Source organism: Sorex fumeus, unplaced genomic scaffold (genome assembly GCF_029834395.1).
Source record: "Sorex fumeus unplaced genomic scaffold, SorFum_2.1 ptg000064l, whole genome shotgun sequence".
Lineage (NCBI taxonomy): Eukaryota > Metazoa > Chordata > Mammalia > Eulipotyphla > Soricidae > Sorex > Sorex fumeus.
The window spans coordinates 3,361,397-3,385,663 of NW_026606121.1; the positions used below are offsets into that span (position 1 = coordinate 3,361,397).

General features: G+C 52.6%; 1 protein-coding gene across 3 annotated transcripts in view; it reads left to right on the forward strand.

Annotated features, from left to right (window-relative positions):
- The window catches only part of RBAK (RB associated KRAB zinc finger), a 44,681-nt gene that overhangs the window by 13,718 nt on the left and 6,696 nt on the right, over positions 1-24,267 (forward strand). The window contains exons 1-5 of one of the 3 annotated variants that reach the window (XM_056128269.1): positions 10,213-10,368; positions 15,861-15,920; positions 19,541-19,667; positions 19,907-20,002; positions 20,645-23,088. In XM_056128269.1, coding sequence (XP_055984244.1) covers positions 10,237-10,368; positions 15,861-15,920; positions 19,541-19,667; positions 19,907-20,002; positions 20,645-22,545 — 2,316 coding nt within the window. In that variant the 5' untranslated portion in view covers positions 10,213-10,236 and the 3' untranslated portion in view covers positions 22,546-23,088. Of the gene's footprint in view, positions 1-10,212; positions 10,369-15,860; positions 15,921-19,540; positions 19,668-19,906; positions 20,003-20,644; positions 23,089-24,267 lie in introns of those variants that run through there. The other 2 variants (XM_056128268.1, XM_056128270.1) reach the window with 2 other exon arrangements.

Genomic DNA, 24,267 nt, shown 5'->3' on the forward strand with positions numbered 1-24,267 from the left:
CATGGCTGCTCCTCGTCCTCCTGCTGTTCCTCGTCCTCCGACTCATCCCTCTTCCTCCGAACAGCACCCTGAGGCCGGGGGCTGGCCTGAAGCCCACTGTGCTGAGCCTGGGAGGCCGCGTCCCCCTCTTCTTCCTCTTCCTCCTCCACCTTCTCCAGCGCCTCTGGATCCTCCGGCTCCTGCTCCTCCTCCAACTCCGGCCATGACCACATCCTCCTCTTCTGGCCTCGGGAAGGCACACCTGCAGCATGGCTCATCATCTCCAGTACTCCAGGGGTCTCCTCTTCCTCCTCCTCCTCCTCTTCCTCCTCCTCCTCCTCTTCCAACTCCTCTTCATAGAGCAGTTGCTCCCTCTTCCTCTTTCGGCCATCAACAATGGCCCAGGGGCCTCCGTAGGACTCTGGACGGAGAGACCAGACTCAGTCCCAGCAATTCTTCACCTGCCCATGGACTCCCAGACCCCCAAGCTTCTCTTTCTCCATCTTCTCCCACACATCTTATCATGGTCCACACCCCTGTGACCTTCAGTCTCTTCCTCAGGGTAGAATTTCTCCCTGGGGACACAGAGGGGCACCTCCATTTCCCTATTTCCCCCATCCCGGCTCCCCTTCCTTGTCCTGGCTGTCAGTCCATACCCCAAGAGCCTGTTCTGTGCCGCTCCTTCCGACCTCTCAGTGTCTCCCCAACACTCCTGTCTGCGCAGCTCCCAGCCCCGCTGGCCCCAAGAACTACCTGAAGGTCCCGGCATCATTTCCTCCGGCGCCACCTCCAGGGGGTATCCTGAAGTGCTGGACTCAGGGCTCTGGGGCTCAGACCCAGGACTCTGCCTACGGCTGGCCATCCCAGGTCCACTCTCTCCCCCGATAGCTCAGGTTCTCCCTCAATAACAGCAGTGCCTGCCGTCGAGGAGCTGAGCAGACGAGGCTTTGGGCTCTCAAGCCAAAGGCTACTGTTGCCTACTTGAGCTTCAGGTTCTGGAGCTCTGGGATCTTCCAATCAGCACAGTCGGAAGTTCTGATGTCATCAGAAACCCCCTGCACCCCCACCAGCAACGAGTTTGAAAAAAAATCCTCAACTGCCAGGGGGCTTCTCCAGAAGTCAGGGGGCAGTACATAGGTGGCCCTGGCCCCGGGCCAGATCCCAAACCAGTCTGCAGGATTACATCCCTGTTTTCCACACTGTGTGCCACACTTCTCCCCTGGGGACATTGATGAGAGGGGCCTGGGAGGAGGTTATAGGAGTTTGGAGTCAGTTGAAAGACAGAAACCCCCAAGAACCCACCCGGGGAAGACAGGCTCGGCCCTGTTGGTGCTTTTAAAGGTGCGTGCTGCTGGGGTTGAGCCATAGGCTGACCCGGCTTGATCCCCAGTATCCCATTTAGTACCCCTAGAACTAATTCCTGAGTGCAGAGTCAGAAATACATTGTGTGTGTGTGTGTGTGTGTGTGTGTGTGTGTGTGTGTGGTTATGCCTGTCTGTCCAGCCCCCTCTCATGATACCATCTGATACAGAAGACCCTATTTTACTCCCAAAGAAATGTTTGTCTTGGAGCTGAAGCTGTGATACAGCTCATAGGGTGTTTGCCTTGCACACAATCAGGGTTTGATTACTGGCACCCCATGAGTCCTCTGAGCACTGCCAGAAGTGATTCCTAAGTAGAGAACCAGAAGGACACCCTGAAAAACGCTGGGTATGATCCTTGTTTCTCGTTTTTTGGCCGTGCTGGGGATCCAACCCAGGAGTTTCACACGCGCTAAAGAACTTTGCAGTGTACTAGCACAATTACTTAAAATACTAATTTTTAAATTTTATACACCTCTACAAAAAGGATTTTGAACATTTTTTTGGTTTTTGTCACACCTAGTGGTGCTCAGGACTTATTCCTGACTGCACTCAGGGATGCTCCTGGCAGGGCTTGGGGTACCATATGGGATGCACGGTTCTAGGGATCCAACCTGGGTCAGTTTTGTGCAAGGAAGGTATCCTACCCACTACTGTACTATTTATCTGACTCTTCAAAAGATAGTTTCTGGGGCTGGAGAGGTAGTGCAGTGGGTAAGGTTCCTGCCATACTGGTGGCCAATCCCAGTTTGATCCCTGGCATCCTGCATGCTCCCCAGAACACCACGAGGAATAATTTCTAAATGAAGAGCCAGGAATAGCATTGCTGGGTATGGCCCCCAAAGAAACAAACGACAACAACAAAACTGAATAAAAACAAATACAAACAGAAAGCAAAGGGCTGTGTACTGACTGGGCCTCCTCCTGTGGGTGCTGGGATGGTGCTGCACACGATTCCAAAGACAGCTGCCGACTCGTGAGCATTGGCAGAATTTCACGATTAGTTCTCCACGATTCTCAAATCTGCCCTCTGCTCGTGATTGGGGGCGAGGAGATGGGACACTGCCTCCGTGTATGTGTGTGTGACACAGATAAGAGACGTCCACTCTAGGTGGCATTTCTGCAGTGGGCCTGGTGTGTGTATGTCCGATTTTGGAATATAGACTCGGATTCTGCCCAATTGTGTTCTGGACTAGAACCCACAGCCCTTGTACTGCAGCTCCCACCAAAACACTCGTGCAATGAATGTGTGTGTGTACGTGTGTACTAGTGTACTGAGTTCTTCATGTGCATCCTAGACCCCTCCCCGCCCTGCTCTGCAGGATTGGGACAGCTGCCTGCCAGGCTCTCATTTCTCCTTTCCATGTTAGGTGGCTTTTTTCGCCCGTCCATTCTTGTTTGGTGTTCAGGGTTTTCCCCACGGCTTGGAAGCCGTCCTCGCATGCTGGGAGGAAAGGCAGCTCAGATAGAGAAGGGAACACCAAGTAAAGGGTGTTTGGAGGACCCGCTCGGGATGGGAGATGCATGCTAAAAGTAGACTATAGGATTCTCTAAGATAGTATCATGTTATCTGCGTAAAATGAGAGCTTGACTTCTTTTTTTTTCCTGGATGCCCTTAATATCCTTTTCTAAATGCTAGTACTATATTGAAAAGGTGACAAGAGTAGGCAACCTTGTCTTGTGACTGATCTTAGAGGGAAGACTTTTAATTTTTCCTCATTGAAGATGGTGCTTGCTTGTGGTAGATGGTTTTGACCATTTTGAGGAAAGTTCTTTTAACTGACATTTTGTTGAGAGTATTTTTTATAATTAATGAGTGCTGATCTTGTTGAATGCTTTCTCTCCATCTATTGATAGGATTATATGGTTTTTATCCTTTTTTATTGATATGGTGTATCATATTGATTGACTTGCGAATGTTAATCCATTCTTGCATCCTGTGATAAGTCCCACTTGGTCATCGTGTATGATCTTTTTGATGAGTTGTTGGGTTCCATTTGCTAGTATTTTGTTGAGAATCTTTGCAGAAAAGCTCCTTGGCTCTGCAAGCAAAGATCGCTCCCGTGACGCTCAGGGGACCTTGTGGGGTGCCGGGGATGGAACCTGCGCGGAAGGCCAGTGCCTTCCCCTCGATGCTCGGGCTCGGCCCCCTGGGTCAGGCTTTCGCGGGCAGGCGTGGCGGCCCGTTGCCTGCCTGGAAATGCAGTCCGGGCCTACGGCTCCCTGCGCGGCCCCGTGGTCGGTTTCCGAGGCGTGGGCTCGCGCAGGCGCACTGCCGCCGCGCGACCCGCTTCTGGTCAGCGCCCGGTTGCCATTGGCCCCCGCTGCGGCCTCCGGCCTCCGGCGTTGCGGGCTGCGGGACAGGCTGGGTGGACCCGGCTTCGCGTGCGCCCGCCAGAGGCGCGAGCGCGGCCATCGGGTGCGAGCTGGAGCAGGCGGGGAGGCCCAGACACCGATCGCCCGCCGGGGCCGGCCCGATGCCTGCGGGGTAGGTCAGGGTTTGCAACCCCAAGGCCGCGGCCTGGCCAGGGGCAGCGCGGCGAGGCCTCCCCGTGGGCTGGTGTCACCGTCCCTCCGGCTCCGTGTCTCCGCGGAGGCGTGTCCGGCAGCACCTTTGTTCTGTGCCCCGGGACCTGTGGCGCGGAGGGTCAGGGCTGCGGGTCAGGAACGGCGGGGCAGTGGGTGCACCTGCTGGTCCGCGTCCGAGTCCGCCCGAGGTCCCTGCGCTGCATCGCTGGTTGCTGAGCCACGACATTTGTCCAGTGGACCCAGCCGGGTGCCTTAAGCCAAGTCACGCAGTTGCCATTGCTTGCATTGGGGGGAGCGCCTGTCTGCCTTCCCCTGCGTTCTAGACGGTAGGGAGATGCGGCCGGCGCTCAGGGGTTCCTGCTGGCTGTGCACTCGAGGATCATTCCTGGTGGATGCCAGGGATCCAATCGAGGTAGGTGCGTGCAAGATAGCGCCCTCCCGGCTGGACTGTCGATAGCCCCCACAACTTCGGAGGGTCAGCGATGGCACTTGCCTGCGGCCGCTTCATCGCGGTGCCCGGGGCGTGCTGGAGTTCGGAAGAGCTGCTGGTGTGTGTCTGTGTGTTGCTTTTTTGCCCTTGGTGGTGTTCCCAGGGTGCCATCTTTGGGGCGCTGTAGGGGGTGCGAGGTCCCTCCAGACACACCTCTCACTGGTGGCCTTGTGTTTTGCTCCTCCTTAGGTGCAGCGAGTGACGGACCATCTAGATATCCCCCAGCAGCCGAAAATGAGTGGATCTCAGGTGTGTCTCCCTGTGTTGTAGCTGCCCCTTGGTTCCGTGATGCAGAATAGGTTATGTGGATTGCGCTGTATTTATATTTTATTGTTTGGGTTTATTTATTTATTTATTTTTTTTTTTGGTTTTGGGTCTCTGCCTGGCCTTACTTGTACTGTTGCTCTGGCCTCCTTTTAGGTGGTTCTTTTTTTCCTTTGTGTTTTGTTTTTCGGGCGCCACCTCTGGTGGTGCTTAGGGCTGACTCCTGACTCTGTGCTCAGGAGGAGTCTCTCCTTTGGGAACCAAGGGTAGTGTTGGGAGTCAAGTTCAGGTCAGCTGGGTGGGTGCAAGCAGCACTTTCCCCGCTGCCCTGTCCTGCCCGTGGAGTGGGGGTGCTGTTGGTGAAGGAGGGAGTGGGCATGGGAAAGCCAGTGTGAGGGCAGCTCAGCCCGTGTCTCCGTCACGGGTGTTTCCACATTCAGGGCTCATGCTGGCATCCGGGGTGTCACTTGGAGGCTGGTTTGTTATTGCAGTAAGAAGAAATGGGAACTGCCCCCTGGAAAAAATGCCTGTTGTCAATAAGAGCTACCTGTGGGTTTTGGCATCTTTGGATTTGGGAGATTTCTTGGGGCTCAGAACCTTTAAAATTGCTAGGCCTGGGCTGACTTCTCTGATAACTGTTGGACCGTCTGGTCGGTACACAGAGCAGCCCAGGCCTGTGGTGTTACTAGAACTAAGGTGTGTTTTCCTGGTACCCAGACAGTCATTTAGACAGACGGACACGTTTCCAGATTCACTCTGGTAATGAAAATCCAGGCCTATATACAAGAGTCCAGGATGTTTGGAGGCCCTGTGATAATTTGCATTACATTCGTCCCCATTTTTTAGCATTTTTTCACAGATCCCCCAGCACATCAAGTGGTTCTCTGCAGGAGGTGGGAGGTGGCTATTCCCAGTGCCCAAGCCTTGCAGCTTGAAACTGGCACCAGATGTGCCAGGGGCTACCGTACTTCCCCCTTCGGTGCTCAGGCATCCGTGCAGTGATGGTGTTGAGGGTCATACTCAGGCCTTCCGCGTGTTAAGCAACTGCTCTATCACTTAAGGTACCGCGTAGGCCCCTGTTAGCATTTTTTTTCAACATATTATTTTGAAAAAACTACAGGGTTTCAGGAAAGTTGCAAGGATTTGAGGGGGAAATATTCTCTTTTTTCCCCCCTCCTTTTGGTTTTGGGGCCACACCAGATAGTGCTCAGAGTCCTCGCTCTGGGCTCAAGAGTGACCCCTGGTGGTCCTCGGAGGACCATGTTCAGTCAGGTGATTGATTGATTTTGCTCTTTGGGTCACACCTGATGATGCACAGGGGTTACTCCTCGCTCTGCACTCAGAAATGACTCCTGGCGGTGCTCAGGGGACCACATGGGATGCTGGGTATCGAACTCAGGTGGGCCCCGTGCAAGGCAAACGCCCTACCCGCTGTGCTGTCGCCCCAGCCCCTGCGGTCAGGTGATTTCAGTCGGGCTGGGATGGATGCAAGTAACTCCTCCACTGCCTCTCCAGTCCCCTTTGCTTTTTCTCATCCCACACTTGCTTGATCATGGTCAGTCTGTGAGTATTTTTTTCTTTCTCCTTCAGTTATTTCAGAGCCGATGTGGTAAGTCAGGTCCTTTGAGACTGGAGTGTTTCAGATCAGACTGCGTTTCCTGAGAGTAAGGATTCTGGTTCGTATTCATGGTACAGCTTCTTATGTTGTTGCAGTAGTTGAATCTGCAATTCATCTTCAAGTTTGCTTGTAGTCTTGGTTCTTCTCTTTCTGTTTCTCTTGTGGGTTTGGGGTAAGGATGCATACAGTGCTTCTTGAGTCCTGTAGTGCTGGGCATTCCCTGGGGTACCCTGATAGTGGGGTCGAAGGGGCCTTTTTGGCTGCCCCTGTTGTGTGGGGGTCATGAAGTTGCAGGGATTGAGCTGAGGTGACCATAAGCAAGGCAGACTCTTTGACCCCATTAACATCTTTTCTCTGGCCGTGAGTGCTGTCTCTGGCCTCAGAATAACAAAGTACGTCTAGGAGGCCTCCCTTGCAGTGTTTTTGCTGTTGGTTTTGGTTCGTATTTTTCATTTTTAGGCCCCACCAGGGCTTGGGGGAATCCAGTGGGGTGCCAGGGGTTGAATTGGGGTCAGCACGTGCAAGGCAAGTGTTGTACCGCTGGCCTGGTGCCTTCCTCTTGTGGTGCTTTAGTGCCTAGGGCTCTGACGGTTTGATGCTCAGGTGGGTGGGATGGTTCTCCTTGGTCCAGCAGTTCCGGGGCCTTCCGTCCTAGATTGCATTCTACCCTCTCGGCTCTCTCTGGGAGTAACTGTGTTTAGTCCTGTTAACGGATCTTTCCTGACAAAAGGGCATTTCTCTTGCAAACTTTCAGTTGGTAAAAGGCAGAATCCTTTCTCAGTGTCCTCACAGGCATTTCACAGACTGTTCAGGAGAACACAGGCCAGTTCTTCACAGGAGCCTGTGGATCAGGGGCTGTCAGGGTTCTTTGTGACTCGTGCACAGCAGATGCACAAATCAAGAGCCCCTCAACTGTGGCCGGGAGTATCCTCTCTGGGGGAAAGGGGGGTGCACGGGGAGTACCGGCTGCTCTGCTGCGGGTGTGGCGTGTTCTAGAAATGTGCATCGGGGAGTGTGGTTGAGGGCTGCTCTAGCCTTCCCATTTCCTCCTGCGTGGGCACTTGTCTCAACTGTTGGAAGAGCAGGTCAGGCAGATTGGAATCTTCTGCAGTTGTGGTTTTGTCTGTGTTTTGAAGCTCACGCCACTTTTTTCGTCACACCTCTATGGTCCTTGCCTGTGGCCAGAGCAGTGGGCAAAAAAGCCTTTTGGTGACAGAGGTGAACTCTGGTGCCTCCTGTGCTCTCCTGCAGTCCCCACTGTTCTCTCTTCCTGTTCTCTCTGTCAGTGTTTTGGGCTCACACCCACCTCAGTACTTCTGGTCATTCCTGGCAGTGCTGGAGGACCATGAGATGCCTGAGATCATGAGAGCATGGGCGTGTCGTGGCGCATATGAAATGGCAAGGCAGATGCCTCACAGGCAGGGCATGGCCAAGGCTATGTGGGACAGGACCAGCCTGGGGCTCCATCTCCTCCTGTCTGTCCCCAGACCTCCAAGAGCCCAAGTCTGTCGCCGGGAGCCAGGGACAGATTCTGGCTTCAGAGGCACAGGCTGTGTGTGTGTGTGTGTGTGTGTGTGTGTGTGTGTGTGTGTGAGAGAGAGAGAGAGACTGGGGGGGGGGGGGCGGGGGGTTCCTAGCAATTAAGGTGATGTCCCTTGGGAAGGGAAATGATTTGCTCCCTGGCTCCCTGCCTGTCCAGACCAGTTGGGAATAGCCTGCTGAGGCTGGAGAAGGGGGTTCTGTCTGGGGAATCACCCCACAGCACTCCCACGGGGCCTGGGTCCCCAGACCTTCCAGCTGGTGGTCACAGATCATCTGGGGACAGGACTTGGGGGTGCATCCTGAGACTCTCCAGCTTGTCTCGGGGCTTCTGGGATCCTGGGATTCCAGGACCACACACTGCAGCGATGGGGTGCGGGTCTTCGGCTCCCTTGAGGCCTCTCCCACCCCATCTCTCTTCTTCTGCTGCATCTCCGAAGTGTTTGGGGCCCCATTTCTCCCCACCCTGTCACATGAGGGCTGGACAGCCACATCCGGGTCTACAGGAGCCTGCCCTGTGGCCTACTGCCAGCCCTGCTGTCCCCCCTACCCTGGCTCCTCTTGGGGTTCACTCCGTGTCCATGCTGCTTGGCTGCTAGCTCTGTTCCCCGAGTCCCTCTGTCATTACTCCAGGCTTTGCAAGAACCAGAGCCACATCCAGAGGTGCTCAGGGACCCAGGTGGCAGGGACCAAACTCGGGGCCTCTCACGTGTTACGTCCAGGCTCAGCCCACTTGGGGCTGCTTCTGTGACTCCTCAACACCCCATTAAGTGCCGGGATCGCTGCTCACAGGCAGCCACACCCCCTGGTCACGGGGTCTGTGTCAGAAGCACGGCTTTCCCACAATTCCCAGGAGGCTCCCTGGCCTCCCCTCTCCTCCCAGGTGACCCAAAACGCTTGGGGATGGGGTCATCAGCTGTCAAGATGGGATGGAGCTCTGATTCTGCCCATGTCTGCCCCTGACCACTTTCCCCCTAGGAATGAGCCTCAAATGTTAAGGAAAAGATTTATTTTAAATATCCCAGTTAAAACTCAAAAGACTTGAACATAAAACCAAAATTATCTTTATTGAAGAAACGAGACATAAACAAGAATAAGCATCACAAAACTAAAGCAACAGCATGTTAGCTGGCGATGTCAATTTAGGATGCCTTAAATATAAACTATGAGAACTATTTCTATGGCAAACATTGTGAGACCGCTATTCACCAGCGGTCAGCACACAGGGCTCAGTGTCCCCCAGCAGGTCTAGCCAGACCTAACTGTTCCTGCCCCTCGCAGCCCCTTTTCTTCAAGCTGGGGCTAAGGTTCTCACGTTCCAGGACAGTGGACTCGGGCATTTGATCTGAAATTGGGGAAACTTGCCAGATCATGGAACATAAAAGAAAGTGGATTTTTTGGTTGCCTTTGGCCAGACTCCTGAAGTGCGCCCAACTCTTAACATAATATTCTAGGATATTCTGGATTTTTCTAGATTGTCCACATAGGAGGCTGAAATCGGGCAGAGTCCGGACTTTTTCCTCCTTGGTACCTTGTAGCAGGTGGTCTGAAGGGGTTGGGGGACAGGTGTGTGGGTCTTCACCTGTAACCCAAGTGCCCGTAGGCTGCTTCTAGGTGAATTCCTCTCTCCCTTGGGCCAGTTTTCCGGTGTCTTGGGCATCCGATGACAGTCCTGGTGGCGATGCTCTGGGCACGGGCAGGCCCTGGATGGATGGAAATGATCTTTGACAGTCTGAGGGCATGTGGAACTTCCCTCACCCTGAACCCAGCTCCCGTCTCTGCTCCGAAAGCCTCTTGGCCTTGACCCGAGGGTGATCCCAGTGCCAGGAACAGGACCTCTGGGGGTCCGGCTGGAACCCCCCTGCAACTCTCCATCACCCCAGGGAAGCAGACGTGAGTGTGCTGGGGGCCAGCACTGGGCTCTGGTGGCTAAGGCAGGAGATGAGGTCTAGGCACAGCACTCCTTTGGGCTTCCCTGACAGATTGGCTGTGGTCTGCACCCCAGGGCCCCACTTACCCCCTCATCCCGTGCCCCGCCTCCTGGCCCGGATCTAGGGCAGATTGGCGCGGTCTCGGCCCCACACCCACAGCTCAGGGTCATAGGCCTGGATCTGCGAAGACACATGGGGCCCATGTTGCTGAATCGCTCGGCCTCTCCAGCCTGCGGACAGCCCCCCTCCACGCCCCCCAGCAGTCCTACCTGTTCGCACTCCTCCCGGCTCACCCAGGCTCTCCAGCCCATGGAGCGCAGCATTTGGAGACGGAGCCGGTGGAACATGGGCCGCTGCAGGCGGCTGTCGCCATACAGGAAGGCGAAGATGTTCTGCTTGTGTGCCTGGTTGTCCTCCTCCATATCGTTGGCCAGGTAGCTGTGGACAGCACACCACCTGTGTTCACACCTACCTCCTTCCTTCAGGGAGCTGCGGCGGAGGGCCCCCAGGGATTGATGGAGGCTGATGGGGTCCCAGCGTGGTTGTGTCGGGGCTCCCTGGGATCAGTACTCACAGTGCCAGAAAGAAGTGAATGCGTCGGATCTGCCAGCTGAAGAGGCCAGAGCGGCTGAAGTAGGCGATGACCATGGCCAGCAGGTACTGGGGAGACACGGGGACAGGTCACCAGGGCTGGGCGGAGGGGAAGGAGATCCACGAACTCGGGAAGCAGGACGAAGGGGAGGACTTTGTGGGTGTTTGCTGAATCAAGAGGAGAGGGACCCCAGAGACACGACCCAGAGAGACTGGGGTGCCTGTGCCCCAGGAGTGGGCAGCGAAGAGCTGCATCAGTGACCGCACCTCCCCTATCCAGTGGCCCCCAAGTTTTACGCTCACCCCCCCAAAGAGCAAAAAGAGCAAAGGTACCCGGGCAGGGTGAGCTTGGTGGGTCCCCGGGACAGTGGCTTAGTGACCCCCAACAGGTACCTTATCAGAGACCAACAGGTGCCGGTCCCAGGCCAGGAATCTTTTGATCACAGGGTCCTCTGTGGGAAGGCGGGGTTGTGAACGTCAAATTCACAGCCCACCCCCAACCCTGCAGTGCGGTTTCCAGCCAGGAGGAAGGGTTATTCCCCACCGTCGGGGCAGCAACACTGGGCCCCTCTCAGCCCCAGGTGGGAGTAGGGGTGCGGGAGCCCCTTCCTTGGGTGGCTCAGCCCAGGCAGCCCGGCACTGCAGCCCCTGTCCGGGCAGGGGCCACCTCTTCCCCACCATGGGGCACTGCATCCCTAACGACCGCCTGTGTCCAGGTGGGAGACTCGGGCCCGGGGCTCCTACCCAGCAGCTTGCGGAAGACTTGGTGGTGCTCGGGGAGCACGGGGCTCTCCTGTCGCTGCCGCTTCCTGTGCAGCCCACATGGCTGCTCCTCGTCCTCCTGCTGCTCCTCGTCCTCCGACTCATCCCTCTTCCTCCGAACAGCACCCTGAGGCCGGGGGCTGGCCTGAAGCCCACTGTGCTGAGCCTGGGAGGCTGCGTCCCCCTTTTCTTCCTCTTCCTCCTCCACCTTCTCCAGCGCCTCTGGATCCTCCGGATCCTCCACCTTCTCCGGTTCCTCCTCCTGTTCCTCCACCGGCTCCCCTTGCTCCTCTGGCTCCTGCTCCTCCTCCACCTCCGGCGATGACCACATCCTCCTCTTCTGGCCTCGGGAAGGCACACCTGCAGCATGGCTCATCATCTCCAGTACTCCAGGGGTCTCCTCTTCCTCCTCCTCCTCCTCTTCTTCCTCCTCCTCCTCTTCCTCCTCCTCCTCTTCCAACTCCTCTTCATAGAGCAGTTGCTCCCTCTTCCTCTTGCGACCACCAACAATGGCCCAGGGGCCTCCGTAGGATTCTGAAGGAGAGAACAGACTCAGTAACAGCAAGTCCTCTGTGGGAAGACGGGGTTGTGAACCTCAAATTCACAGCCCGCCCCCAATATTCCCCACCGTCGGGACGGCAACACTGGGCCCCTCACAGCCCCAGGTGGGAGTAGGGGTGGGGGAGACCCTTCCTTGGGTGGCTCAGCCCAGGCAGCCCGGCACTGCAGCCCCTGTCCGGGCAGGGGCCACCTCTTCCCCACCATGGGGCACTGCATCCCTAACGACCGCCTGTGTCCAGGTGGGAGACTCGGGCCCGGGGCTCCTACCCAGCAGCTTTTGGAAGACTTGGTGGTGCTCGGGGAGCACGGGGCTCTCCTGTCGCTGCCGCTTCCTGTGCAGCCCACATGGCTGCTCCTCGTCCTCCTGCTGTTCCTCGTCCTCCGACTCATCCCTCTTCCTCCGAACAGCACCCTGAGGCCGGGGGCTGGCCTGAAGCCCACTGTGCTGAGCCTGGGAGGCCGCGTCCCCCTCTTCTTCCTCTTCCTCCTCCACCTTCTCCAGCGCCTCTGGATCCTCCGGCTCCTGCTCCTCCTCCAACTCCGGCCATGACCACATCCTCCTCTTCTGGCCTCGGGAAGGCACACCTGCAGCATGGCTCATCATCTCCAGTACTCCAGGGGTCTCCTCTTCCTCCTCCTCCTCCTCTTCCTCCTCCTCCTCCTCTTCCAACTCCTCTTCATAGAGCAGTTGCTCCCTCTTCCTCTTTCGGCCATCAACAATGGCCCAGGGGCCTCCGTAGGACTCTGGACGGAGAGACCAGACTCAGTCCCAGCAATTCTTCACCTGCCCATGGACTCCCAGACCCCCAAGCTTCTCTTTCTCCATCTTCTCCCACACATCTTATCATGGTCCACACCCCTGTGACCTTCAGTCTCTTCCTCAGGGTAGAATTTCTCCCTGGGGACACAGAGGGGCACCTCCATTTCCCTATTTCCCCCATCCCGGCTCCCCTTCCTTGTCCTGGCTGTCAGTCCATACCCCAAGAGCCTGTTCTGTGCCGCTCCTTCCGACCTCTCAGTGTCTCCCCAACACTCCTGTCTGCGCAGCTCCCAGCCCCGCTGGCCCCAAGAACTACCTGAAGGTCCCGGCATCATTTCCTCCGGCGCCACCTCCAGGGGGTATCCTGAAGTGCTGGACTCAGGGCTCTGGGGCTCAGACCCAGGACTCTGCCTACGGCTGGCCATCCCAGGTCCACTCTCTCCCCCGATAGCTCAGGTTCTCCCTCAATAACAGCAGTGCCTGCCGTCGAGGAGCTGAGCAGACGAGGCTTTGGGCTCTCAAGCCAAAGGCTACTGTTGCCTACTTGAGCTTCAGGTTCTGGAGCTCTGGGATCTTCCAATCAGCACAGTCGGAAGTTCTGATGTCATCAGAAACCCCCTGCACCCCCACCAGCAACGAGTTTGAAAAAAAACCCTCAACTGCCAGGGGGCTTCTCCAGAAGTCAGGGGGCAGTACATAGGTGGCCCTGGCCCCGGGCCAGATCCCAAACCAGTCTGCAGGATTACATCCCTGTTTTCCACACTGTGTGCCACACTTCTCCCCTGGGGACATTGATGAGAGGGGCCTGGGAGGAGGTTATAGGAGTTTGGAGTCAGTTGAAAGACAGAAACCCCCAAGAACCCACCCGGGGAAGACAGGCTCGGCCCTGTTGGTGCTTTTAAAGGTGCGTGCTGCTGGGGTTGAGCCATAGGCTGACCCGGCTTGATCCCCAGTATCCCATTTAGTACCCCTAGAACTAATTCCTGAGTGCAGAGTCAGAAATACATTGTGTGTGTGTGTGTGTGTGTGTGTGTGTGTGTGTGTGTGTGGTTATGCCTGTCTGTCCAGCCCCCTCTCATGATACCATCTGATACAGAAGACCCTATTTTACTCCCAAAGAAATGTTTGTCTTGGAGCTGAAGCTGTGATACAGCTCATAGGGTGTTTGCCTTGCACACAATCAGGGTTTGATTACTGGCACCCCATGAGTCCTCTGAGCACTGCCAGAAGTGATTCCTAAGTAGAGAACCAGAAGGACACCCTGAAAAACGCTGGGTATGATCCTTGTTTCTCGTTTTTTGGCCGTGCTGGGGATCCAACCCAGGAGTTTCACACGCGCTAAAGAACTTTGCAGTGTACTAGCACAATTACTTAAAATACTAATTTTTTCATTTTATACACCTCTACAAAAAGGATTTTGAACATTTTTTGGTTTTTGTCACACCTAGTGGTGCTCAGGACTTATTCCTGACTGCACTCAGGGATGCTCCTGGCAGGGCTTGGGGTACCATATGGGATGCAGGGTTCTAGGGATCCAACCTGGGTCAGTTTTGTGCAAGGAAGGTATCCTACCCACTACTGTACTATTTATCTGACTCTTCAAAAGATAGTTCCTGGGGCTGGAGAGGTAGTGCAGTGGGTAAGGTTCCTGCCATACTGGTGGCCAATCCCAGTTTGATCCCTGGCATCCTGCATGCTCCCCAGAACACCACGAGGAATAATTTCTAAATGAAGAGCCAGGAATAGCATTGCTGGGTATGGCCCCCAAAGAAACAAACGACAACAACAAAACTGAATAAAAACAAATACAAACAGAAAGCAAAGGGCTGTGTACTGACTGGGCCTCCTCCTGTGGGTGCTGGGATGGTGCTGCACACGATTCCAAAGACAGCTGCCGACTCGTGAGCATTGGCAGAATTTCACGATTAGTTCTCCACGATTCTCAAATCTGCCCTCTGCTCGTGATTGGGGGCGAGGAGATGGGACACTGCCTCCGTGTATGTGTGTGTGACACAGATAAGAGACGTCCACTCTAGGTGGCATTTCTGCAGTGGGCCTGGTGTGTGTATGTCCGATTTTGGAATATAGACTCGGATTCTGCCCAATTGTGTTCTGGACTAGAACCCACAGCCCTTGTACTGCAGCTCCCACCAAAACACTCGTGCAATGAATGTGTGTGTGTACGTGTGTACTAGTGTACTGAGTTCTTCATGTGCATCCTAGACCCCTCCCCGCCCTGCTCTGCAGGATTGGGACAGCTGCCTGCCAGGCTCTCATTTCTCCTTTCCATGTTAGGTGGCTTTTTTCCCCTGTCCATTCTTGTTTGGTGTTCAGGGCTTGCAACCCTTGACTCTGCAAGCAAGGATTGCTCTTGTGGCGCTCAGGGGACCTTCTGAGGTGCCGGGGATGGAACCTGCGCAGAAGGCCAGCTCCTTCCCCTGGGTGCTCCGGCTCCGCCCCCTGGGTCAGGCTTTCCAGGGCGTGGTGGCCCATTGCCTGCCGGGAAATGCAGTCCTGGCCTGAGGCTCCCTGCGCGGCCCCGTGGGCGTTTTCCGAGGTGTGGGCTCGCGCAGGCGCACTGCCGCCGCGCGACCCGCTTCCGGTCAGCGCCCGGTTGCCGTTGGCCTGCTCTGTGGCCTCCGGCGTTGCGGGCAGAGGGACCGGCTGGGTGGACCCGCCTTCGCGTGCGCCCGGCCGAGGCACGAGCGCGGCCATTGGGTGCGAGCTGGAGCAGGCGGGGAGACCCAGACACCGATCGCCCGCCGGGGCCGGCCCGATGCCTGCGGGGTAGGTCAGGGTTTGCAACCCCGACATTTCGGCCGGGCCAGGTGCAGCGTGGCGAGGCCTCCCCGTGGGCTGGTGTCACCGGCCCTCAGGCTCCGTGTCTCCGCGGAGGCGTGTCCGGCAGCACCTTTGTTCCGTGCCCCGGGACCCCGTGCCGCGGAGGGTCCGGGCTGCGGGTCGGGAACGGAGGGGCAGTGGGTGTACCCGCTGGTCCGCGTCCGAGCCCGCCCGAGGTCCCTGCGCTGCATCGCTGGTTGCTGAGCCAGGACGTTTGTCCAGTGGGCCCAGCCGGGTGCCTTAAGCCAAGTCACGCAGTTGCCATTGCTTGCATTGGGGGGAGCGCCTGTCTGCCTTCCCGTGCGCGGCGCTCAGGGGTTCCTGCTGGCTGTGCACTCGAGGATCATTCCTGGTGGATGCCAGGGATCCAATCGAGGTAGGTGCGTGCAAGATAGCGCCCTCCCGGCTGGACTGTCGATAGCCCCCACAACTTCGGAGGGTCAGCGATGGCACTTGCCTGCGGCCGCTTCATCGCGGTGCCCGGGGCGTGCTGGAGTTCGGAAGAACTGCGTGTGTGTGTGTTGCTTTTTTGCCCTCGGTAGTGTTCCCAGGGTGCCATCTTTGGGGCGCTGTAGGGGGTGCGAGGTCCCTCCAGACACACCTCTCACTGGTGGCCTTGTGTTTTGCTCCTCAGGTGCAGCCAGTGACGGACCATCTAGATATCCCCCAGCAGCCGAAAATGAGTGGATCTCAGGTGTGTCTCCCTGCGTTGTAGCTGCCCCTTGGTTCCGTGATGCAGAATAGATTATGTGGATTGTGCTGTATTTATATTTTATTGTTTGGGTTTATTTTATTTTTAATTTTTTTTCTTTTTTTGGATTTGGGTCTCTGCCTGGCCTTACTTGTACTGTTGCTCTGGCCTCCTTTTAGGTGGTTCTTTTTTTCCTTTGTGTTTTGTTTTTCGGGCGCCACCTCTGGTGGTGCTTAGGGCTGACTCCTGACTCTGTGCTCAGGAGGAGTCTCTCCTTTGGGAACCAAGGGTAGTGTTGGGAGTCAAGTTCAGGTCAGCTGGGTGGGTGCAAGCAGCACTTTCCCCGCTGCCCTGTCCTGCCCGTGGAGTGGGGGTGCTGTTGGTGAAGGAGGGAGTGGGCATGGGAAAGCCAGTGTGAGGGCAGCTCAGCCCGTGTCTCCGTCACGGGTGTTTCCACATTCAGGGCTCATGCTGGCATCCGGGGTGTCACTTGGAGGCTGGTTTGTTATTGCAGTAAGAAGAAATGGGAACTGCCCCCTGGAAAAAATGCCTGTTGTCAATAAGAGCTACCTGTGGGTTTTGGCATCTTTGGATTTGGGAGATTTCTTGGGGCTCAGAACCTTTAAAATTGCTAGGCCTGGGCTGACTTCTCTGATAACTGTTGGACCGTCTGGTCGGTACACAGAGCAGCCCAGGCCTGTGGTGTTACTAGAACTAAAGTGTGTTTTCCTGGTACCCAGACAATCATTTAGACAGATGGACACGTTTCCAGATTCACTCTGGTAATGAAAATCCAGGCCTATATACAAGAGTACAGGATGTTTGGAGGCCCTGTGATAATTTGCTTTACATTCGTCCCCATTTTTTAGCAGTTTTTCACAGATCCCCCAGCACATCAAGTGGTTCTCTGCAGGAGGTGGGAGGTGGCTATTCCCAGTGCCCAAGCCTTGCAGCTTGAAACTGGCCCCAGATGTGCCAGGGGCTACCGTGCTTCCCCCTTCGGTGCTCAGGCATCCGTGCAGTGATGGTGTTGAGGGTCATACTCAGGCCTTCCGCGTGTTAAGCAACTGCTCTATCACTTAAGGTACCGCGTAGGCCCCTGTTAGCATTTTTTTCAACATATTATTTTGAAAAAACTACAGAGTTTCAGGAAAGTTGCAAGGATTTGAGGGGGAAATATTCTCTTTTTTCCCCCCTCCTTTTGGTTTTGGGGCCACACCAGATAGTGCTCAGAGTCCTCGCTCTGGGCTCAAGAGTGACCCCTGGTGGTCCTCGGAGGACCATGTTCAGTCAGGTGATTGATTTTGCTCTTTGGGTCACACCTGATGATGCACAGGGGTTACTCCTCGCTCTGCACTCAGAAATGACTCCTGGCTGTGCTCAGGGGACCACATGGGATGCTGGGTATCGAACTCGGGTGGGCCACGTGCAAGGCAAACGCCCTACCAGCTGTGCTGTCGCCCCAGCCCCTGCGGTCAGGTGATTTCAATCGGGCTGGGATGGATGCAAGTAACTCCTCCACTGCCTCTCCATTCCCCTTTGCTTTTTCTCATCCCACACTTGCTTGATCATGGTCAGTCTGTGAGTATTTTTTTCTTTCTCCTTCAGTTATTTCAGAGCCGATGTGGTAAGTCAGGTCCTTTGAGACTGGAGTGTTTCAGATCAGATTGCGTTTCCTGAGAGTAAGGATTCCGGTTCGTATTCATGGTACAGCTTCTTTTGTTGTTACAGTAGTTGAATCTGCAATTCATCTTCAAGTTTGCTTGTAGTCTTGGTACTTCTCTTTCTGTTTCTCTTGTGGGTTTGGGGTAAGGATGCATACAGTGCTTCTTGAGTCCTGTAGTGCTGGGCATTCCCTGGGGTACCCTGATAGTGGGGTCGAAGGAGACTTTTTGGCTGCCCCTGTTGTGTGGGGGTCATGAAGTTGCAGGGATTGAGCTGAGGTGACCATAAGCAAGGCAGACTCTTTGACCCCATTAACATCTTTTCTCTGGCCGTGAGTGCTGTCTCTGGCCTCAGAATAACAAAGTACGTCTAGGAGGCCTCCCTTGCAGTGTTTTTGCTGTTGGTTTTGGTTCTTATTTTTCATTTTTAGGCCCCACCAGGGCTTGGGGGAATCCAATGGGGTGCCAGGGGTTGAATTGGGGTCAGCACGTGCAAGGCAAGTGTTGTACCGCTGGCCTGGTGCCTTCCTCTTGTGGTGCTTTAGTGCCTAGGGCTCTGACGGTTTGATGCTCAGGTGGGTGGGATGGTTCTCCTTGGTCCAGCAGTTCCGGGGCCTTCGTCCTAGATTGCATTCTACCCTCTCGGCTCTCTCTGGGAGTAACTGTGTTTAGTCCTGTTAACGGATCTTTCCTGACAAAAGGGCATTTCTCTTGCAAACTTTCAGTTGGTAAAAGGCAGAATCCTTTCTCAGTGTCCTCACAGGCATTTCACAGACTGTTCAGGAGAACACAGGCCAGTTCTTCACAGGAGCCTGTGGATCACGGACTGTCGGGGTTCTTTGTGACTCGTGCACAGCAGATGCACAAATCAAGAGCCCCTCAACTGTGGCCGGGAGTATCCTCTCTGGGGGAAAGGGGGGGTGCACGGGGAGTACCGGCTGCTCTGCTGCGGGTGTGGGGTGTTCTAGAAATGTGCATCGGGGAGTGTGGTTGAGGGCTGCTCTAGCCTTCCCATTTCCTCCTGCGTGGGCACTTGTCTCAACTGTTGGAAGAGCAGGTCAGGCAGATTGGAATCTTCTGCAGTTGTGGTTTTGTCTGTGTTTTGAAGCTCATGCCACTTTTTTCTTCACACCTCTATGGTCCTTGCCTGTGGCCAGAGCAGTGGGCAAAAAAGCCTTTTGGTGACAGAGGTGAACTCTGGTGCCTCCTATGCTCTCCTGCAGTCCCCACTGTTCTCTCTTCCTGTTCTCTCTGTCAGTGTTTTTGGGTCACACCCACCTCAGTACTTCTGGTCATTCCTGGCAGTGCTGGAGGACCATGAGATGCCTGAGATCAAACCCAGGGTTCCTGTGTGCAAAGCAAGTGCTTAGCCCTTTGAACCATCTCCCTGCCCGCCCTTCCCCCCCATATTCTCAGAAAATGTGGAGTCAGTTGGTCTTGGCCCACTGTTTCCATTTTCTGTGAGACACACTGAGTAGCGAGTCCCTGTCCCATTTGTAATTCAAACAGCTTGGTTTTAAATTTAATTCAGCCTTTGGTTTCCTCCCTGGCTATTTTTTGGGAGAATGTTCTCATTTCATCAAAGCAGTATCTTGCTTAATTTATTATAAAACATGAGTCAGTACGAAAAAAGTGTTTCCTTATGAATTTGGTTTTATGTCATCTTGCTCCTTATCTCTTAGGCTGTTTTTCTCAGTTGGTAATTCTTGAATTCTGAGTTTCCATTTGAAGGCCATAACTGATCGGTGATGTGATCTTCCCAACTAATGATGTCATTTTGCTTCTCTCGTATCTATTGAGGGGATAGTTGCAGACCCACAGTCCCCGGGGCGTGTCTTCAGTCTCATTTGACATTTGCTATTTAGCAGAAGTGCATGGGCTTTGTGTGGCTAGTCCGGGAGCTCAGTTCACATTGCATCACTTGTGTCTTGTCCGTATCACCCAGTTTTGGTGTTTCAGGGGCCCGTGTCGTTCTGGGACGTGGCCGTGGACTTCACCCAGGAAGAGTGGTGGCAGCTGGACGCCGAGCAGAAGATAATCTACAGGGATGTGATGCTGGAGAGCTACGGCCACCTTGTTTCCCTGGGTGAGGGGCGCTCTGAGTCTGAGCATGGGGCCTTCCACAGGCAGACTTCCACCCTCACACTGAAAGAAAGAGCCAATAACACCATTTACTGCCTTCCATCCGTCTAGGTAGAGAATTTCAGTAGGTCCCAGTTCTGATAAGGTGAACAGTGGGGAGGTCACGTCCTAATATGCCTCTGTGACATGGAGGGGGACTGCTCCTGCTTCTGCTCAGATCCTGAAGCTCTGTCTCTCACTCAGGGTACAGTGGCACTAAACCTAATGTCATCATCAAATTGGAGCAAGGAGAGGAGCCCTGGATAGCAGAATGTGAATTTACTTGTCAGAATCATGCAGGTAAATTAGTGACTATCACATTGTAAAACTAGTCAAGGGGTTTAGTGAGAGAGAGAGAGAGAGAGAGATGAGTGTGGTGTGTGTGTGTGTGTGTGTGTGTGTGTGTGTAAGATAGACAGACAGATAGAGAAATACTGACTTTTGGGAATGTTCCTTCAGTCCTGTCTCCTGGAACCCCCATGCCATGTGACCCCCATTTACATGCAAACTTTGTGTCCATGTAGAGAAGTCATCCTGGTTCCTGCACTTTGCACTTTTCTTTCTCTCTTGCATTGCTGCTCCTACTAGGCCACTCTACCTTGTTTGCAAACTTGTTTTTGTATAAAATTAGACTTTTCTGTTCCTCTTTCATCATCCAGTTTCTTTCCTTTCTTGCCACCAGGTGGCTCTTACAACCTTTACCCATCTCTCCCACCCTCACCCCCCACCCCAACCCACATCTCTCTCACCCTGTGTGTATGTGTGTCTGTGTCATGTCACAAGTCAGGAGACAAAGAAGCTCTGTGTACACTAGTAAGTTTGTTCATGGGAGCAGGACCTAAAATCCCAGTCAGTCACACCATAGGATCCGAAATGCCTGTCCTAGTTATAATTTGTGCCTTCAAAGTTTAATTTTCTTCTTCTTCTTCTTCTTTTTTCAAGAAAAAACCCAGAGAGTTGACAATCTGATAGAGAGGATCCAGGACAGTGAAGACAAACACTCAAGGCAAGCTGTTGGCACCCATAGCAAAATTCTAAGTGAAGGGAAAGGGCCTGCAGTTGACGAAGCTGACACGGAAAGTTTGGTTTCTTCTGGCGTGATATCTCACACTTGTGTGTCTTGTGGGAAGAACATAGACTCTGCTTCAGAATTAATAATTACTGATGGGAGTTATTCAAGGACAAAAACCAGTGGGTGTAGTGAATGTGAGAAAGCATGTGGAGAAAAATCATACGGATTTACTCCAAATGGAGAGGCTTGTTCTCAAAGCGAGAGAAGTATTCTTCAGAAAGTGAGCATTTTGGAGAGGCCCCTTGACTACAATAAATGCATGGAAGCCTTAGACAACGAAGCAGTTTTCCTTACTCATAAGAACCCATTTATAGGAGAGTCTGCTTGTCAGTGGAGTGGTTCTGGGTCAGACTTTATCCAGATGTCAGAGTTTAATGTTTACCAGAAATCCCAAACAGAAATGAAACCCTTTGAATGTAGTGAATGTGGAAAATCCTTCTGTAAAAAGTCAAAATTTATTATACACCAGAGAGCTCACACAGGAGAGAAACCTTATGAGTGTAACGTTTGTGGGAAATCCTTCAGCCAAAAGGGAACCCTGACTGTGCACCGGAGATCACATTTAGAAGAGAAACCCTACAAATGTAATGAGTGTGGGAAAACTTTCTGTCAGAAGCTACATCTTACTCAGCATCTAAGAACTCATTCAGGAGAGAAACCCTATGAATGTAGTGAATGTGGGAAAACCTTTTGCCAAAAAACACATCTCACCTTGCACCAGAGAAATCATTCCGGCGAGAGACCCTACCCATGTACCGAATGTGGTAAATCTTTCTCCCGCAAGTCTGCTCTCAGTGATCATCAGAGAACACACACAGGAGAGAAGCTCTATAAGTGTAATGAGTGTGGGAAATCCTACTACCGAAAGTCAACCCTCATCACTCACCAGAGAATACACACGGGAGAGAAACCCTATCAGTGTAGCGAATGTGGAAAGTTTTTTTCTCGGGTGTCGTACCTCACGATACATTATAGAAGTCATTTAGAGGAAAAGCCCTATGAATGTAATGAATGTGGAAAGACTTTCAATTTAAATTCTGCCTTCATTAGACACAGGAAAGTACACACAGATGAGAAACCCCACGAATGTAGTGAGTGTGGAAAGTTTTCTCCATTTTTCTGTCTCCCTGACCATCACACAACTCCTTTAGGAGAGAAACCTTATGAATGTAATGAATGTGGAAGAACCTTCCTAGAAAATGCAGCTTTCCCATCACTCCCAAAAGGGGAGAAATCCTATGAATGTAACATATGTGGGAAATTGTTCTCTGAGTTGGCCTACTATACTGTGCATTATAGAAGTCACTCAGAAGAGAAGCCCTATGGTTGTAGTGAATGTGGGAAGACTTTCACCCATAATTCTTCTCTCTTTCGACATCAGAGAGTACACACAGGTGAGAAACCCTATGAGTGTTATGAGTGTGGGAAATTCTTCTCTCAGAAGTCTTATCTCACAATACATCATAGAATTCATTCCGGAGAGAAACCCTATGAGTGTAGTAAATGTGGAAAGGTCTTCTCGCGAATGTCAAACCTCACTGTCCACTACAGAAGCCACTCAGGAGAGAAGCCCTACGAATGTAATGAATGCGGGAAAGTGTTTTCTCAGAAGTCATACCTCACTGTACATTATCGAACTCATTCGGGAGAGAAACCCTATGAATGTAATGACTGTGGGAAAAAATTTCACCACAGGTCAGCTTTCAATAGCCATCAGAGAATCCACAGGAGAGGCAACGTGACCATGCTTGATGTGGAAAATCTCATGTAGGGAGTTGGGTATTGTTTAGGAAGGAGATCGGGTTTTTGGAGAAATTTAGGCATTGGGCTCATTTTTATCTTAACTTTTCACAGTGGAACATTCTTAAATGTAAAACATGAAGTCTTTAGCAAGTCCTACAACTTATTGAGCACTTAGTAACTAACACAGCAACTGAACAATTGATTTTTCATTCAAATTGTACTTAAAGGGGCTGGAGCAATAGCACAGGGGGTAGGGCGTTTGCCTTGCACGCGGCAACCCGGGTTTGATTCCCAGTGTCCCATATTGTCCTGTCCCCCAGTACTGCCAGGAGTAATTCCTGAGTGCAGAGCCAGAAGTAGTCCCTGTGTCTCTGTGCATCACCGGGTGTGACCCAAAAGAAAAAAAGAAAAAAAAAGCAAAGCAAATTGTACTTAAAAATCAGGGAATTGTACCAAGTAGAAGTCAAGTGGATGTGGAAGAAATATTGTCTTAAAAAATACAATAGTAAAAGCCATATTTCTGTTAAAAAAAAATGTTTATAGGAAATATACCAGATGCTATCAGCTCTGAATAAACTATTGTGTAAAGTGAAATTTTCAATTCATCAGGAGTTGGTGACGAGGACTGTAGCATTAATAAATAGGCGTGTGCCAGTTTCTATGAAGTGTTTCTAAAATGCAATCTAACAATTCTATGCAGTTCTAACTGTTTAGATTTAAGTCATCTAAAAGGCAGTATTCCCACTGGCTTAAGGTGACAAAGTTGTATTAGCAGGATATATCATTGGCGAGGTGTTTTCTACCATAGTTTTCTATCCTTAGGAGCATTTGCAGATGGATTTTTAATGAATATCTCAGCAATAGTGGAGCCAGTGATTTGTATAAAAGATTCAACTGCGTCTGAACAGAAGAAAAGGTTCGAAGGGTATTTTCATAAACAAGAAACGTGCCTCATTCATCCACCCACTCTTGTAAAGTGCTTGCTGTGCGACCCTGTTAGTAACCCACATCCTTTATCTCCCTTGACAGTAATACGGTGTCATGGTTTTACTCATTACTTATTCCCAGTGTTTGGGGAAGAGTTAATGCACTTCCAGAGCACATTTGTTGGTTAATTCACTATCTCCTCCGCTTTTCTCTCTAGAAGAGCTTGGGCGTCTAACCAATAGGGTACCTCTTGATTAACCTCAGTCATGACAGTTCCGTTCTCATTTCAGTAACTTGTTCATAGTAATCACATGTTCCAGTCCTGGGCAGACAAAATGGAGATGGGTATGTTCAGGAAGAAAAGGCTAAAACTGAGTTCTATACATTTGAGTACTCATTCAGAAGGAGAAACCCTATGAATGGAATGGAATGGAATGTAGAAAAACCTTTTGTGAAAAGACACATCTCACCTGACCCCAGAGAGTTCATCACCATGTAATTAATGTGAGATGGTTCTTTTACCAAGTGTGGGAGGGTATTAGTATTGGGAAGTCAATCCCTGTAAATCATGTGACAAGCTTGGCATCTATCTCTGTTCTCTGCAAAGCATGGATAAAAGGTAACTTCCCTGCTTGCATAAAGAGCTTGGTCAACTATGACATATGGTACCTAATGTTGAAAGGGCCTCTCACCAGGAAAAAAGATATGAATATCTATCAGTCGTCTTTGGTATCATCCATCTCAAAGGAAGAAAAAGAAAAGGTTAGATAGAAATAAAACCTATTTGCAGATGACACGATTTTGGACATAAAGGTTTCTACAC